Raw genomic sequence first — 19,113 nt, 5'->3', positions numbered from 1 at the left:
AGGATACCTCGGATTTAATTGAACCTAAATGCCTTGGTGAAAGCACGTATCCTATTTCATGCACTTGCATAAAACTTGACAGCAGATTACACATCACATGAATGCAGGATAGATTAAATTGATACATCATTTCAACATGCATCACTTGGCCATCCCACCACTTCCTTCCTGAAGTGAAAGGAAAATCCCAGAAATGGGCATCAGTCACACCACCTTTTCCTTTCAGGCTCTCAGATAGGCATGGATGGAATTAGTTTTGCATGTGAATCAGCAGCTGGATCACAGCATAGGTAGCAAAAATTTTTATTGTGCCTGAACTCTTGGCACTCCCACAGTGTCAAATGGGTTTTTCATTTTGTGTGTGCTGCCACCAGTGAGCATAAAGGCAGAGCTGTCTCCTGTATCCCAGTCTAATTCCATCTCTGCTGCACATGGGATGCAGGGGGGCAAGGGAAGGAGGGTCATGGAGGCATTTGGGTAGGTAATACACCTTGAAGAATGCAGTTACTGCACAGGTAAGTGATTTTTTCTGTCTGAGTAGCCATCTGTATAAGATTCCCATTGATGGAAGACTTTTTCCAGAGTTTAAATCTTCTCATAATAAAGGTAGAATACTTCATGTAATTAAATGGAGGAAAGCAGCAGCACAGGTCAGCATGAGCCTGTCATGTTTAAGAGTTCAGAGCCAAACAGTTGGAAGAACATGCTGATGTGTCAAAAAGTTCACTTCAATTTTATCTACTAATACAAGACAGCAGCTTTTTTTTTTTAAGTCATTCAAATACTAATCAGTCATGAATCAATGAGCTAGAAATGCAATCATTCTTTAAGAGTACTTTGAGACTGTGCTGCACTAATGGATGTGCTTCCTGACTGATCTGCTACTCCTGCCAGTCATTTGTGTGGTTTTGTCAGGTGGTTACACACATCATGACACCATTAGAAGAATAAAATTGCACATCTTTTAAATAGGTTTGACTGAGACAGAAAGGAAAAACTTATACTCAGGCTTTTCTTACTGGGTAGGTTATTTGTGTTAAAGTTCACCATTTCTAGGCAATTCAGCCTGGATTTTTAACTTGTGATCCTCTATCATATATGTTAAAGTTTCTGTGTTATTTCAGCAAAAGTAATTATGTATGAATATAGATTTTTCAAATGCAGGTACTGTGGCACTGTATTTTTGGTCTCACCAGTTGTTCTTCCTCCTGTCCCTCAAGCATTGACCTGTCTGAATAGAGCACTCTATAATGTCATGTTTAATACTGTGTTGAGTTCACCTCTGAAATGTTTGCCTGGAAGGAAGAGTGGATATACCTGTGTGTTAGAATGTTTTAGACTGCATTCTTATTTTAAAGGAGTTTCCATTTTGAATGCTGCTGTTCAAATGTACAACTCCCACTTCTGATAATTGACACAGAAAACTACACATTCACCTGGCTGCCCATGAGTGATATATCAAGGAGTAAAGTTCACAATTACTCTGTAATGCAGATAGGCAAATAAATATTTCCTATATCTGAAATGGTTACTATTCCTTGCACAACTTTTTGTAACCTTGTTATTAATCTTTTTGATGAGACTTCATTTATGCTTATCATAACCATAAAGTAGTTCTGGGAGATGTTATCAGTGTTCCTAAAAGATTCTGAAAATATGAAAACATGTAAAGCAACTCCTATTTTTGAAATGTAGATCTCTCCATTTGTTTCTTTAGAAAACAGCAATTACTTGCCCTGTGAATCCATGTTGCAATGTAACCATCAGCAGAAAGCTGCTCTGCTTGCAAACCTAACAGCTTTGCATCTCTGCTTGAACACTCTCATTGAAAGTGGCAGTTTTGAGACTGTCAGAAATGGTTTTCACACAACTCTCTTTGAGGATATGGTCCTAGAAAGCAGGAATCAAGGAATAAGTCAGATTCGTTTGTTTAACTCCAATGACTAATTTTTTCATTATGAAGGTTGCAAGGGCAATTTTTTTCCAAGTCAGTCTTCTTTTTCCTTATTCTTTACGTGGTACAAAACTCTTTCAGTGTAAGTGGAAAATTACAATCCTAAATACAAAAGGACAGAACCCAAAGGGGTACATCTGACAAAGAGGAAAATGCCAACAAATAAAAGCATTTTTGATTCTTCCACTGCTACTGAGATGGCTAAAAAGCCATATATTAACTTTAGTGTGCATTAATATCTCATTGTGGAACCCTATGATCTAAACCAATCTGGAAGACAAGAAATGCAGAAATCTTCCATCCAGCTGCTCCCTTGTGGTGGATTTGTTAAGCAGCTATGGTCCAGGGCACTCATGTATGCACAGCCTGCTTTGAAGCCTTCTGTAAAGCTGCTTCTGCAGAAGCAGGAGAGATACATTTATTTTCCTTGCAAGATTAAAGTTAGGAGAGTCTCCTTTAGAAATAACAATACCATTACTTTGTGTATATATATATTTTTTAAGTTATGCTGCTTGTAGGAACCAATAAACATATTTTTTGAGGAGCAGTAAGTTTTCTTCAGTGGTCTCAACATATGAAGCACATCTGAAATCACAGCTGTGAAGATGCTCTTAATCAAAGAATAAGTTTTTAGGGAGTCTTAGTACTTGAATGTCTGAGATTCAGACAGCCCAGATGAATCCTTCATATTTCCTAGCATGCCTTAGGTGTAAAACTTCCTTTAAGACTTAACTGAACAGTGGAAGACTCTGTTGGGTCAGTGTTTGCTTTTCTCCCTCTTAACCTGGAAATGCACATTCCAAAGTGCAGTGCTCTGTTTCCCTTCTCACCACTCCTGCTGCTGAATGTGCGAGCCAACGGGCAATTCTGAATGCCTGCTACTTTCCTGCCACTTCTGGCTTCTCTGCTTCTTCAGAGCTGCTTACTAGTCCTTCTTTTCCAACAATCCTTGCTTCTCTGTGCTGTGTAATCTGACAGGTCTGTGGTACAGCCACACCAGACAAGCCCTCTTGCTTTGAGGTCCTGCTTTGCTGGCTTTCTCCTTCTCTTTACTGCGATCTTCCTCTTACTCCTGCATCCCTTCATCATTCTTTCCTTTGTGTGAAGATTATTTGCCTGCAAATCGCACCTTGGGAGGGAGAAACACATTTTGGTTGGCTTAAAAACTTGGTTGGTTAAAAGGCTGTACTTCCAAACAAGTGGTCTTCACCTCGTCTCCCGTCATTTTCCAGGACAATCTGCGTAAAAAGGATGATCGGATTGAAGAGTTGGAAGAAGCACTCAGAGAAAGTGTTCAGATAACTGCAGAGCGAGAAATGGTGCTAGCACAAGAGGAGTCAGCCAGGATCAATGCTGAGAAACAGGTCTGCAATCTTGTAAAGTCACTGGTAGCCCTCCCAGGGAAGTAACCAGACAGTAAAGTACTAATTTCCCCGCTTTCCTGCCTGAAACACAGCTGGCTTTCTTTGATCCTCTCTGTCTGTTCCACTGTTAGGTAACAGAACTCCAAAAATCTGCAAAACCTTCATAGTAAGTTGTATTTCATAGATAAGATTTTCTACAAATTAAAATCAAAATATAAGGTATCCTGAGCTTTTGAAATACTGGTTTAAGTAGTAACTCTTCTGATCTCTCTTGCCTGTCAAAGCTGCCTTCCTGTGTGTAAGGTATACTTAGATTTACTGTCTTGTTCATTGAATTTATTTGAAAGACAATGGTTTTTATTAGCCTGGTTGTATTTATGGACTACAGTCTCCTTGCACTTGCAAAACAACTGGTTAAAAAGACAAATCCCTTGGCTTAAGCCAAGCATGCACACAGAAAATACACACCTGTGTACTGAAGCCACAACAAACTTTCATGAATTAATTGATTTTGTGCCACTGATAACTCTGAAGAATCATGGACATGCCTGATTTTAGCTCAGGTAAGTAATCATCAAGAAAGCATACCCTAAGTTATGAATAAATCCATGAGGTTTTGATAAAACTTGTGAAACAGCAGCTGAAACTGGCACTCTTAATTTTGTGAGCACTCTTTATTTTTTGTGAGTTTTTCACTGTTCCTTAGGCCAGTGATTAGCAAACAGGAGCCTTTGGTCAGTAGCATTTCAATGGAGGAATCTCCTTGTCTTTGTTATTTACTTAACAACATTTCTGACCAAGTGCACTTTAAAACATTTTAAGAGATTTTTCTTACCATGTACTCTTGTATCACAGGTGTTAATGAAATGAAGTAAAAATCCAAGTTTTCCTGAAGAGAGCAATTGTTTCTCTATGAGCTAGAATCCAGCTCAGCTGTTTGCTGATAGATGTATTGAGGATATTTCTGGTTGCTTTATTGTAGGATCATAGACAGTGGGATGGAACTCACTTGCAAGGATGCATTCTTTCCAAGCTTCTTGCAGCCTTTAAAAAATTGCATGAAATAGAAATGTTAACTGGGTAGTGAATGCCACTTTGAAGATCAGATCTCCTTTAAAGGAAAACATATCTGAGAAAGCATTGGGTTCTATGATGAGGCACAGAAGTAATCAAACTGGTATGGGATTTGATGCCTAGGATGTTATAATGCTTTAATTAATTATAAAGACTTACAAGACAAAGTGACCATTTTTATATTCTTTGAGCATCTAGAAGCTGGTGCTCAAAGAATATAAAAATCTATAATTATAAAAATAGTATGTTTATTATTATATATTATTATATTTATATATATAAATATAAAAAATAGATTGGGTGTAACTTCTTAAAAATGAGGCAAGGCAGGGAAATGCACAGCCTTGCAGAAGACCCATAAACCATCAGGGTCAAGAGAGGGATTGAGAAGAGGGGAAGACAGCCAAGACAAGTAAGATTTGTGGATAACAGCATAAAAAAGGAATATGGTAGGTAACAGCATAAAAAAGAAATTAATTTGGATGTAGCAGTGCATGCAGAAGTGAGGAGAAAGGAGAATGGAATGAGAGCAGCAATATTGGAAGAAAAAGAAGTTGACACCTGTGACAGCAGTGGTTTATTGTAATAGAACTAAACTGCCACCTCATACCAATTATGGTTTTTAAAATATGAGCAACAAATCAGCACAGTGGAAAAGGATCTGCAGATTCTTGTTCTAGTCAGCCCTGGGAGACCTGACAAACACAGGTAATGTTAGAGTTCTAAAATGCAGGACTCCATGTTCCATATACTATCAACGGCAAATCCATTGACTTTCACAAACCATATAATAGGTTATTAATATTCTTAAACCAAGTGTGAGTGCTGTGTGTGATTTTTAAAATGTTGATATTGTTCAAACTGCCTGTAATTTGCTTTTAATTGCATGCTTTTTTCTTTCCTCTCTTGTTTATCTTGCTTTCTACCATTCTGCCACTTCACTGCCTGTCTGAAGCTTTTTAATGAATCAGTGCATGAGGTCAACCATTTTGGCTTTAGGTGGTTCAAGGTATGAGGACATCTCATCTGTGTGTGCCTCTGCCCCAGTATTTTGTGTGGTTACTGTAGCCTTGTCTTGTGTAATCCTGCCCTCCATCATCTCATGATGTGTGGTGTTGTGCTATTTTATAGGCTTCACATTTGAATTACAGTGTCCACAAAGCCACCCTGGATTTCATGGTGCTCATATATCCTAAAATGTTGCTCTATTTAATCCAGTGTTTGAAAATATCCTGTCAGTGTGTATCAGCTGTGACAGTGGGTAACTGTGTTAATGCACAATCTGTGTATGCAAGACATCTCCTGCTGACTAAAAACTTTGTTTATTTCACAATTTTAGACCTGGTCTTTCTTTCATCTGTCTCAAAAACAAAATCAGGCATTTCCTGCTGGGAGCAGTGCCCCCATTGAATTTGGCACAGTTTTATTATCCCCACTGATCTGTATAGCAGAAACCCTGCCATACAGAGAGCAGATGAGTCAGTCTTGCATAGATGGTAAGGCTTGAAAGTTTGTCAAGTCTTTCTTTTTAATAATAGTCACCTGGTTTTGATGGTGCACCTGCTGAATCCTCTATGTAGATGCTGTTGTGAATTCCTCACAGCTGTGGGGTTATTTAGACCTGTGGCTGAGCCCACTAGTTCAGCCCTCTGTGTGGAAGGTCAGAAGGTGTATGCAGACTTCTTCCTCAGTACTCCCATAAGGCTGAAGGTAGGATTTCTCAGATAAACACTTCTATCATAAAGGGTTTTTTATTAGAGTCAGACACTATTGTAAATGTAGATTGACGCTATTGTAAGTGTGGATTCAGACACTATTTCTGCATGAACCAAATCTGAGTTTATTTTAGAAAAGCTGTCATTATGTTCCTCAGGGGAGAAGAACAGAGTTGTGTAGAAGTTTTTCTCTCTCAGAAGTACAGCAGTAGTTTTGCTCCCTAAGAAAAACTGTTGGAGGCTTTCTTTAAAAAGAGACCCCATCTTGTTCACCAGCCCTTTCACTGTCCTGGTGCACCTTAGCATCCCTTCTCCTGCAGCAGGAAGCAGTAGGTTATTCTTTGTAGGAATTGGATTCCCAGGACAGTGCTGGAAATGGGCTTTGATCTTCATGAAAGAGTGGGAACCTTTTTTGTGAAATAAGTGAAACACAAGTTTAAGTTCTGTGACTCAGTGTTGATCAGTAATAAGTGACAGGTTCTTGTCTCAAGCAGCACAGTAGTAGGATTCCTGGCATTTTTAACCTTCCTTATTGGAGGGCATAGTTCACAAATATTTTCTGACCTAAAATACTTCATGCTCTCCTTTTCCTTGCTCACTTTCATCCCCATTCTTGAGTGCACATCACAGCTGTTTCCCCAGCTGAGGTTGTTCTGGGGCTGTGTTGTGAAACGGAGCAGTGACCTGGAGCAGTTCATGGTGACAACTGTCTTATCTTTTGAAGGGATTTTTTCATGTGAAGCACTTCACTGCCCTGGTTCATGAATCCCCATGCACAACTTGAGGTACATCTGAGGAAGTGTTGACCTGTGTGGGCAGGACTGAAAAGCAAAGGCAGGAGTTTCTTAGTATTATTACTAAAAATATTTTTACCAGAAATTTCTTGCAGCCTTTACGATGGGCTCCTATTTCTTTGAGTGAGATGGTACATTTCTTGACCACAATGTACATTTCTCTAGCTTATTTTATTTCCTTCAAATTTGAAAAGCAGAAGATTTTAGAAATTTAAATAACATTCCTGCTGATAGTAGTGCAGCTCTATTCTCTCTTGAATATCAACTCCTGCTTAAATGCACTCTGTGTATAGTATCAGCAAACATTTAACTCCTTACCCTAAAATGTAATGGCAAATAAGCACATAAAATAATGGACATTACCTCATCATTCCTTCCTTCCTTAAGTAGCTATTTAAACTGAATTTTTTAAGTTGGCAGTCTGATCTTGACACCTTCCATCAAATTTTTTTGAAGTTATGGTTCACAGTGGGGCATTTTAAGTGAGGTTAAGTATGTTGACCTGTAAATAGCTGTATCTTTATTCCTGCACTGTGTCTTTTTGTCCTACATAGGGCTGATTTTTCTATTTTCCTTTTTTTAATGGAAAATACAAAAGATTAAATATTGTAAAAGTTATGTATTGATTACATGTATATTCTTACACTCGTTACTTTCTCCCACTGTCTCTACAAATAATTTCAGCAGGATTTAATATTATTTCAGGTACACATTACATGTAAAATATGTTGATAACAAGGCTCCTGAAATTCTATATCACATATGCCTACTTCAAAATTGTTATCTGTTTGTTAAGGAAAAAATAAAGATGAAATAGGTTAATAACTCAACCAGAACCTCCTTCACAGTTGTCTCCCATTTCCCTACTGTAAATACAAGGTCTGCAAGGGTTTGAATGTAGAGTAGAGCCTCCAAGAGCCTTTTGTCTTATCTGTAAGTTACTGTACTCAAATTCTCACCAAGTTTTGAATTGTATCTGTCATTTGCACTTCTGTCAGAACACCATTCTAGTTTTAACTTCCTAGCAAATGCTATTTAGACTACAATTCATTGTAAGAATAGAATAGAAACTACATTTACAACAGATTTATCATACATTGGATGCTATCCTATCAAATACCTTCTAAAAATGCAAGATAAATTAAAACATATCTTTTTTGCTGGGCATTTTGTTACTGAAATGGATCTGAAATATTTTCTGACATATGTTGAGAAATAATTGGAATTATTTCACAGCACCAATTCCGACACACTACGTTACTTTCTGCTGGTCCCTGTAAATGAAAAATATAAAGTGGAATTTCTCAGGAACCAATTATCTGTAGATGTTTTCTGAGCACTACAGAAAAGTCAGAGTTCTGACTGCTCTGTAATACATGCTGGACAGCATGCTTCTAATGCTTTTTAGCTCTTCTGTATCTCCTAGTGAGAAATTTGGTAAACTTAGAGATAGGGGATCAAGGCAGTAATCCAAGGTATGGCTTGGGAGTGAAGGTGCTGGAGGTATTTTTTTAAAGATTTTTCTTGGGAGTTTACATTTCTTTGGCTGAACTTCCCTTGAATATCTGCTGAAAAGCTCTTTTCTGTAAAAGTCTGCCAAAATCATTTTGGCTTTTGAGTGTGTGTTTATATGTACACGTGCAAAGTAATTTGAGTACTTAGTTCATATTAAGTAAAATTCTGTGCTAAAAATTTATATTTTACTTTGTTTTACTGATAAAAAAAATTTAAGAACTTTTTAAGTCAGTGTCAGCCCAAAGTATAATCTTACCATTGTTTTCCAAGAGATTTACTTTATTCTTTTGTCTGATTGTTCTGCTTTGGTTGGAGAAAGCACTTTGGGTAACTGAAGTTCACTGGGCCCTGTCAGTGAAAATGTTTGCAGTAATCTTTCGGAGCACTGCATCTCCCTAATGTTACTTCTTTTCCCTGGATATTTAAATGGATGACATAACCTTTTCCTTTAAAAATACACAGATTTGTACTGAGTCACAGTCCCTGCAAGGGAGAGGTAATTTGGTGTGTAATTCCCTCTGCATTCAGTAATGTACCTTTAAAGAGGTGGAAGAGTGGAATTTTTTCTGTCTTAGTTGTGTTCAGCTGCACTAGCTGGGGGCTTGGGAGGGTTTTTTTATCTCCAGATGGGAAAAATGAATAGAGAGAGAAATGAATAGGAAATCATGCCTAACAACTTTGAGGCAGAAATCTTTTTCTAACATTATAGACAAAAATCTTTAAAATCTTTTAGCATCATGGAAGTGTTTAGGTTGGAAAAGATCATTGAGACCAACCATGAACCTGATACTGCCAAGCCCACCACTAAACCATGTCCCTAAGCACCACATCCACCTGTCTTTTAAATTCCTCCAGGGATGATGGCTTTGTTTTTGTTTAATTTGTTGCTCTCATTTAGGGTTGCAAAGTAGTCAAAATTTGATGACTTTCAGGAGAACCAGGGACGCTGAAAGCATAATTAACCTCTGTGCAAAATATACATTGGGCATTTCCCCATGTAGCTCAACTTTTCATTTAATGAAATGAGAAATACTGATGGAAAATGTTACCTAGAAATTTGGTGCAAGTGCTGATTTAAGATCATTTTGTTTGTATTTTTATCCCTTTTTATTGTTTAATAGATAAATACTGATTTCATATTATGCCTTTTACTAAGTCAGGTATCCCAGACAAAGCTCTCTCTTGGCATCTCTCTGCCTGTTATATTATTTTCTTAAGCACCTACTTCTAGACAGCATTTTATTTGTTGTGGCTCAAGAGAAAATCAAATTCTTGCAGACTTGGTTACATTAATGCTTGCCTGTGATTGTGAGGACCCACACAAATACTTGGTTAATATTTGTTTAAGCTAGTCCTGTGCTTTTTTCATTTTAAATTCCTTTTCCAGTTGCATTCTCTGTGATCTTAAATGCAAGTGTGATACAATATTATATAGGTTAAAGCATTAGAAAAACTCATTAGACTTGAACATAGGATTCATATATGTTCTTTTTCTGACATAATTGATTTTTCCTCCAAATCCATGAAGTGCAAGAAAATAAATTGTTTTCCTTTCCATAGCATTCTCCCATATAGAAAAACACAGAAGCCTGACAAGCTTGAGATGAATTAAATTGAGGATGCCTCTTCAGTTGAAGTATTTCCTACTCACACAAAAACTTTCTGACTTTCCTGTACTGCTGTTTCCCATTGGATTCCTTCAAACCCTTCACTGAATTTCAGCCTGAATGCAGTTGGCTCCAAATAGTGGAAGTTCATTTTATTTATTGTAGTTAGGTTCTGCTACTTGCTTTCTGTTAATTACAATGCTAAAGATCTGCTTCCACAAGTTTGTAGAGGTGGAAACTTTGCTGAGTTTGCCAATGAGACTGTGCTTCTTCAGTTGCCACATGTTCAGCCTTCACATGGCAGTGCATGTGCTTTCATTTATTTATGTTCATGATCCTTAATGTCTTTTGGGAAAAGAGTGTTAAAGTTGTATATGGAATCAGCATAATGTTTTTCACTGCTTGTGGTGAGTTAATACATCATACCAGAGTTTTTCTCTTTGGAAAATCAATCTGTGCTCTGTAAATTGACAGTCTTTAATGCTATGCAGCACAGCATTAAATATTTACTTGGAATATTATTCAGTTAGGTCTAAACTGTCTGCTATAATGGCATATTCTAGTTAACCTGAAACTGTCTAAAATGCAGCAAAATGGAAATCAGCATGGCCTGCAGAAAGCTGGTAAAAACCTGCTGAAATCTGTGGGCAATTAGTCTCACTTCTACCTTAGCAGCAGTAGATGTAACCTAAGAAAGGGCAATTTATTTTGAAGATGGCCATGTTTAGAGTTGTGGCTGAAGTATCATGATTTAATCATAGATTTAGAGAATTTTGTTTGGATGTGATAAATTGTGCCAAATGAGCACAACATGTGCAGCACTGCTCAGGATGTGCTTCGTGTGCTGCATTCTAGGGCCTCTGCCTCTGTACAGATTTTTAAAAGGTGATCAAAACCCAAGTTTTTTCAAGGTAGATTATTGCTCCTAGTGATTGCTGCTGTATTCCCAAGGGTTAGGAATTGCTAGTCCTGGAAGATGAACACAAGACAGTTTCCTGAGACTATAGATCCATGTAAAGTAGAATAGGACAGCTTCCTTTGGTATGTGGATTAAAAAACATGAAAATGTTTTGTTGGATAATGGTTTTGCTTCAGGAAAATGTGGAAATAGAATTGTGACTTGATACACTCTTCAGATACCAGTGACTAAAACAGATTTCTTTTCCTGAGTAGAAATCAGAATTCAGTTTTCACTTACTTTTATTCAAGGCCTGACTCAAATATTTTGTTTGTGTTGAGCAGAGGCAATTATTGTTTCCTTCTCAAGAGCTCTTGTCCCAGCAGTAAGCTGTTGCTTATTTGTGTAGGTTACAGCCCACATTTAGGAGATACAACTGTCAAAGCTACCTCCAAACATCTTAACAGGACACAGCTGTGACTTACTGAGTCCTGAAGGCTTAGGAGCTTTCTCTTTTCCAAACATCTGTGAATCCTGATTCTTCATACAAAAACTCAGTGCTCTGAGAGTATGAGTGAAAAAAACTTGATGAACACTCAAGTAACAAAACCCTTGACAGAGAGTTCTTTGTTGATGTTTGTGTGGCTTCTGCAGGAGGAACATGGGAACGTCTGATGTCTGGTAAATCTCAGTGCTCTTCCTTGCCTAGAGCCATCAGTGGAGATAGCAAGGAGCAATACAGAGCATTAACTCCTTTTTATTATCAGATGCTCTTTTTATAATGAAGTTTTTGTTGGGAGACCAGCTCGTGGAAATAAGAGACATCAGCTGTCTAAATATCTCAGTTTCACAATGATAAGAAAAATTGCATTCATCTGCAGTATCCTGCAGGTTTTCAGACCATGGGCTTTTGTTCTCTTTATCTTGCTCCTCTCCTTTTTCCCATTTAATAAGGTAAGAATGGAACAGTGGCACCAGTTCTGGCAAGCAACCAAGACACTCTGTTTTATCAGGGATGCTGAATGTACAAAATCCAAACAACCAAAGAAACAAAGGCACAAAGACTTAAGAAAGCCACACAGTAATGTAAAGAAAGACAAAGTTCATCCCTAGAATTACTGCTGTATATTACAAATGATCAAAAGACCCTGCCTTTCTCTGGAGAGTTGATAATCCACCAGCCATTTTCACAGCTCCAATGCTCACTCCCCTCTTTACTGCAAACAGAACTCCTTCTCCATGTCCAGTCTGCCACAGTCCTCTAATGCTGTACTCAGCTGACTTTGGCAAAAGGTTGCTGCAAGTCTGGCACCCCCTTTGAGATGCAGGTAGAAGTGATAGAAACATCTTAATTACTGCATCCTGTGCACTGGTGCTGAATATGAGGGGCTTGAATTGAAGCCAGAGCTCCAGCCTGAGTGGTGGGACAGAGCCATCCTGCTTTACACCCTTCTGCTGTCAGTGGGGCAGAGCTTTCTGCTGTTCTGTGGTTGAGGGCTGTACTTACCTTACAAATCAGACATTACAGTATAGTTTTACTGAGGGACAGGAAGAGTTTTCTTGTTATTGTTTACTGATTTCTCTCCTTTTCCTACAATACTTTCAGCTCTAAAGAAGCTATACCTAACAGTTTTCCCAGTATCTATAGGAATTTGAAGTTTGTTCCCTTGATTCAGAATAACCAAGAGTTTAGTTAAGTGTCTTGGATATAATCTTTAGGAGTACCTCAAAGCCACCCTACTGCTTTAACGAAAATGGGGTTATGATGAAACCATAACTCATTTCCCTTTTATTTTGTGTAAAGGTTTATTAGCTTGTGATTTAAGCAAACCATCTGGTCCTGCTGGCAATCCAGGTTATGTCAGACTCAGTCCTTTCTCCCTGTAATATGTTACTGGAGGCAGTTAAATTACATGCCTAAGTCCCAAGTCTGGCCTGTGCTTTTTCCATGTCTTAACATCTGTTCTAGGAATTTTTTCTGGGATCCAAACAAGTTTACACGGAGCCAGATCTCTTGTCTTTGTCTTTCTTTTCATGTCTCTTTCTTTTCCTTCTCTGCAGTCTAATCAGTTCAACTGAGTAAAAGATAATGCAGAAATTTGCAGGCTCTTTATCATTTCAGCAATGTACATAGTGAGATAAAAAATACCTTAAAAACTCAAGAGCTGTAGATAAATAGGAGACTGTCATCTGAGAGTGACACTTTGAGAAATGTTAATTACTTTTTCAGTCCTTCTGATATTCTTTCTACTGACTTTTAACTGCAAGACTTTTTGTTTTGCTTGCCTAAATAATTTTGGGTGAAACTACAGATTCTTATTACATTTTGTCTTGCAATGCTAATTTCTTGCTTATACAAAACAGGTCTATGTTTAGAAAATAAATAATTTAAAATATACTCGTTAGCCTGCTGTGAGATGGTTTTGGAAAGTTCTCTAGTGATTGATTTATGCACAGATCATGGAAAATGACTTGTATTGGTATTTGTACTTGTGTGCTCTGAAATGCCATCATTTTGTATTCTGCCTGGAACTTTTGAGACACAATAATGAATAGAAACAGCTGTCCCATGGCCTGCTGGGTCTGTATGTATATTGCAAGAGCTAGAATTTCTTTCCATCAGAATCATAAATCAGAAGCATAAAATCTGATTCTGAATCAGAAGCATAAAAACAACTCTGGTTCCAGGTATGTAATTAAACATTGTTTGACCTATGTTTGACCTAAAATACTGTATCTCCAGCTTAGGAGTAGGGATCTTAGTGTAACAGTCAGGTACCTTTGTCATGCCCTTTGAGACTTTTAATTACAGGCTGGTAAGGTTGAGGGAGGGGATTCTCCCCTCTCTTCAGCTCTGGAGAAACCCCACCTGGAGCATCCAGCTCTGGGCCCCCTGCACAGGGAGGACACAAACCTGCTGGAGCAGGTCCAGAGGAAGCCAAGATGCTCAGAGGGCTGGAGCACCTCTCCTGTGTGGAAACCCTGGAAATTTGAATTGTTCAGTCTGGGGAAGGCTCTGGAGAGACTTCATTGCAACCTTGAGGTATAAAAAGGGGACTTCAAAGAGAGAGAGACTCTTCTCCAAGGTCTTTAGTTACAAGACTGGAGTTAATGGTTTTAAACTGAAAGAGAATAAGTTTGGACTGGAGATGGGGAAGAAGTTCTGTATAATAAGCATGGTGAGACACTGGAACAGACTGCCCTGAGAAGCTGTGGATGTCCCATCACTGGAAGTGTTCAGGGCTGTGTTGGATGGGGCTTTGAGGGGCCTAATCTGGTTTAGGGCATGGCAGGAGGGTGATGCTTGAAGGTCCCTTCCAACCCAAACCATTCTGTGAAAAAATGAAAAACAAAAGAAGATATACAATCTTTTCTGTAAAGATTGATAATCTACAGGTGAGAAAAAGCCTTACCTAACATAAGATTTTTCTGTATAATGTACCAGTGATTTGCTGGTCTTAATGCCAGTCATATCCATGTGAATTTAGGTGCATTCATATCCTATCACTTGAGACTAGAACATTTTCCTTTGTGGTGTCTGTGTAGGGCATTCTTTAGCCTTTTCCTCATTGTTGGTATGCACATAGCCTATAAACATGGGTTCTGTGGGTCACCATTTCAGAACAGAGCCTCTGCCCCTGCAGGTGTTTTCCTTCCTTTCCTAAGGAAGGAGATGCAATTCTATGCAAAGTACTTGTCCTGTCTTGACATTTCCCTTTTCTGCTGCTGTGAATCTCATCCTGATCTAATTGACCTTCTTTGCCTTCTTTCACATAGTTTGTTCAATCTCTCAGGAAATCTCTCCTCTAATGGAAACTTATTTCAGCCTGATGCTCTTCCTTAAAGATAAGCTGTCACCTGGGCAGGTCACTTAAGGCCTAAGAACAATGAACAAATAAGTCTCCATTTAAGTTCTTTGCTCAGAATACATGAAGATTTTCTGGCCTGTCTACAGAGAACTGAATTGTGGCTATGTCCTAGACAGTCAAAGATACATCTTGCTTTATATACTGTCATTGGAGCAAAGAATAACAAGAGTTCACTCCCTGCATCTTCTGAAATGGGTGGAGACTTTCTAGCTACAACTCACAGGGCACGAGCTTACCCACAGCTAAATTGAAAATGTCAACAGCATGTCTGAAAATGTCTCAATGTGCCAAGAGCTCTGGTTTTGGCAAATATTTTTTCTTTATTATGTAATTAGCTTCTCTCAGGGGGCAGAAATCAAGGGTAGATGTGAAGGTTTTTGTATAGGCTAAATTAGATGTGCATTGCAAGTAGTTTGCTTCCAGTGAATATTCTTCTATCATTTCTCACAGGACTGCTTACTGAGATAGGTCTGCACTAAGATTCAGAAGCTGCCAAATAAAATGTTTTGTTTTGTAGTTTAATTGTAATAGACCCATGGACTATTGACAACCTGATGAATCTGAACAACAGAGTCTTTACTGTGAATACAATCATCACTGTTTTGGTGAACTTTGTCTTTAAATTGTGTGACAAATGGCCTTTGCTGGGGAGCTTGAAAGGTACTGACAGTTCTGTAAACCAAGCTGTTGGCACAGTTTAAAAGCTACTCACATTCCAGCCATTCCTAATACATGATTGGATCAATTTTCTGTTGGCCTGCAAAAATCCAAACTATAACCTTGGAATTAAGAGAATTATCAAACAGAGCAATGAGAAAAAGATAAAGTACCTGCAGTAAGCACTAGTAAGAGATACTCTTGCAGAGTTAGCCCTTGCCACCTCTCCCTAGGAGAGGTATCAGGCTCCAGTATCCTCATGTCTTCCAAAGAGCTCAGAGTTGTCACACTACAGATCTACACCAGGCAAACCAATCCTTCAGTGTCAGCATCACAGACCCTGATGGCTGGCAGTGGGAGGAAGCCTGTCAGAAATACTTCAAACCTGATTATGGAGAAGATGTTGCTTCAGAGCTTGTTTTATCTTGGCAGCTGACAAATTGACACGGGCCCTTTTGACTGTTGCAGTTGGCTGGGGGCTTGCTGATTCCAGGTGGTTTTCTGTTCAAGCCCAGGGGTTTATGGCTGGAGTGCCTCTTTTCAGTTTAAAGGAAAATGTGCATGTAGGTATTTTTGATCCACCCACAGGAAGCAGAGACTGATATCCTATAGCAGCTGATGCACAAGTGCACCTTCTTTACTCCGATATTTTTCTAAGAATCAGTTTCCATCCTAGTACTATTATTTCTGCAGTTCTTTGCATTCTTTTCTGATATATTTTCTCTATGCCACTTTATGGAGTTTTCTCTTTGTTTTAAAAATTGACAGATTTTCTGATCTTATATTGCATACTAAACACTAATAAAACAGGGAAAGTTTGGTTATTATATCCATGCTTTCCAGTTTGGATTACTTGTCACTGAGGTTCTCCTTTGGTCTGTTGATTTCTAGATTAATTCTTGGCTGTACATTTTGAATAGTTTATAATAATTGCATATTCTGATTTTTTCATGTAGTTATCTTAGCATAAGAATCCCACATTTTGGCAGCTGCATTTGAATGGAAGTAGAAAGGCTTTCTGCAGTAAACACTGCAGAGTGTCTGTGCTAGGTTTTTATAAATCTCCTAATTCTCAATTGCAATGTTTCTTGCTCTGTCACTGATTGAGGATGAAAACCAGTCTTATTATCCATGTTTGTCCTGAATCATTAGCTCTGACTTTAGGAGTACAGGATTTATTAAAGCATGTTACATATTTCCCTCCTACAGCACCTATATAGCAAATGGCATACTCAACTCTCCTCATAAAAACATGTAAGCAGAAATTGAGCTTGTAAATTGAATAATTCACTCCAGGATGGATCACAAGTTGACTGTTATGGAGGGATATAAAGGCAATGTAGTGCTGTGTTTGCGTACTAAATTTATACAAATATTTGATTTTGTGCAGCAGTAGCATCTGAGTTTCTCCTTTTGAATGCACATTATAAAATCATTTATGAACACTTGGTTTGTGATGGAAAGAGAAAGCCTGCATGGAAGAAGTCAGTGAAAGCAGTGTGTGCTGTGGTATTTTCTGAGACCCCGACAAAGGGAGGAAATGATGAATCTGACTTCATGTTCTTAGAAGGCTAATTTATTATTTTAAGATACTATAGTATATTAAAGAATGCTGTACTAAAACTATACTAAACTATACTAAAAAATAAAAAAATATACTGACAGCTAAAAAATAATGATGAAAAACTCGTGACTCTCTCCAGAGTCCTGACACAGCCTGATGGTGATTGGTCATTAAGTAAAACAATTCACATGAAACCAATGATCAATCACCTGTTGGTAAACAATGTCTAAACACATTCCAAAGTAGCAAAACACAGAAGAAGCAATTCAAATCATTATTGTTTTCATTTTTCTCTTAAGCCTTCTCAGCTTCCCAGGAGAAAATCCTGGGCAAAGAGATTTTTCAGAAAATATAACAGTAACAGTGTGCCATTGAGCTTTATTATAAAATTATTAAAGCACATCCAGAGGTTTTTGAATGCTCTAGGTAGCTAGATTTAAGCATGTATTTTGATTTTGAATGTTAATTAGTGACAAATTTTACCTAAGACAGAACTTGTTCCAAGTGCAAAATAAAATTACTCTTCATCTGTGTAAAATATACAGCAGAATTTATAATCATGTTGTTTCTGAATCTTTCCAGTTTGCTGAAGATAAAAGCATTGTTCTGCTGTACTTCTCTGCCATCAGCAACTCTTTGAATGTCTTACATTGCTAAGTCCCAACACGTGCCTAAAAGCATTGTTCAAATGGTATTTTGAGGGAAGTAGCCTAACATCTTCATGGGAACCCGTTCCTCTCCCGGCTTCAGAAATGTTACCTTTGTTCCTAAAGTGCACATGTAGTTTCTCTTTAGGCATCATTTACAGTGAAAGTGTATTATCCTTTTGGTATATTATCAGTGTGTTTCCTTTAATACCTTGCATTTTTGTGGGCCAGTGTTAACATATGCAGGCCATCCTCTTATGCCTCTGGTACATTCTCTGAAACAAATGGAGAAGAGTCAAAGGTTTGTATTTTAATGATTATCTGACCAAACCAAGTGAACTCCCAATCTGCAATGCTGCTTTGGTCAAGTGTAGACATCCTGTCCACGGCACAGGATGGTGCCTCCAGCCTGCAGAAGCGCTGAGTAGCTTCCATTCCCTGGTAACATTTGTACTCCAGTTCAGATGTGACACTTAGGAAGTTCCAGCTGGCCACACTGCATAATTTTTTTCTCCTCCTGTCTTCTCCAAAAATGTTTTAGGTAGAGGAGCTGATGATGGCTATGGAGAAGGTCAAACAGGAGCTGGAGTCAATGAAAGCAAAATTGTCCTCTACACAACAGTCTTTGGCTGAGAAGGAAACCCATTTGACCAACCTACGAGCTGAAAGAAGGAAACATTTGGAGGAGGTCCTGGAAATGAAGTAAGTTTGAAGTTCTTGTATTATTTGTAGGCTTGTTTTATTGATGTCTCTGCATTCCTTTCTGATCCTTGTTGTTCTAGAGACAGCCCCTGCATGGATAGGTCTCTGCAAATAGCAGCTATCTGTAATGAGTCAAGCCTTCAGAGGTGACACCTGATCAGGGATTACTGACATCACTTTCACACTTCCTCTAGAGCTCAAAAGCATTTCTTCCTTTTGATTGTTTACAGTAGACTTCTATTATTTGCACAATAGCATCTTCAAAGATGCTAAGCAATTATTAGGACTCAATTGTTCTATGTCTAATTAATGTACCAAATCTTGCTTTGAGCAGCTTATAACTGCTTCAAGGTAAGGTGCAAGGCAGTGTAGCAAATGACCAAAAAAAAGAGGGAGAAGATAAACATAATATCAGGTGTTTGTAATGTTAAAGTCACACTGCAGATTTCTGGTCTGCTCAAGTATTTTTCAAACTCAATTCAGATGATTCATTAGCATTGCAGCAGTTTGAAGTTCTCTATCAGTCAAACTTTTCTAAACATCCTTACTCAAGGAAGCCTGGATAAAACCAAGCTTTGAGGAGGTGGGGAGAAGAGAGGGATTAGACTTCCCAGGCTTAAATACTTCCTAATTTCTGACTGTGCATTACAGATAAATAGTTATCCTTGGTTTAGGGAGACATGAATCCATTTAGTGCAATGATGGATAGTGCTGCCAGCAGTTCATTAGAAGCACTTTCAGTTGTTTAGCCAG

At 38.2% G+C, this 19,113-nt stretch overlaps 1 protein-coding gene across 13 annotated transcripts in view; it reads left to right on the top strand.

Annotated features, from left to right (window-relative positions):
• Positions 1-19,113, top strand: part of ERC1 (ELKS/RAB6-interacting/CAST family member 1) — a 276,731-nt gene that overhangs the window by 158,814 nt on the left and 98,804 nt on the right. For 10 of the 13 annotated variants that reach the window (XM_071422212.1, XM_071422219.1, XM_071422217.1 and 7 more), the window contains 2 exons: positions 3,187-3,318; positions 18,200-18,360. In XM_071422212.1, the coding sequence (XP_071278313.1) occupies positions 3,187-3,318; positions 18,200-18,360 (293 nt within the window). The remainder of the gene's footprint in view (positions 1-3,186; positions 3,319-18,199; positions 18,361-19,113) is intronic. The other 3 variants (XM_071422218.1, XM_071422222.1, XM_071422223.1) reach the window with 1 other exon arrangement.

The sequence above is a fragment of the Agelaius tricolor genome, unplaced genomic scaffold (assembly GCF_023055355.1).
Source record: "Agelaius tricolor isolate 1412-34295 unplaced genomic scaffold, bAgeTri1.0.p SCAF_3, whole genome shotgun sequence".
NCBI classification, from domain to species: Eukaryota; Metazoa; Chordata; class Aves; order Passeriformes; family Icteridae; genus Agelaius; species Agelaius tricolor.
The sequence above is the reverse complement of the archived record's forward strand: the minus strand, read 5'-3'. Positions and strand labels throughout refer to the sequence as shown.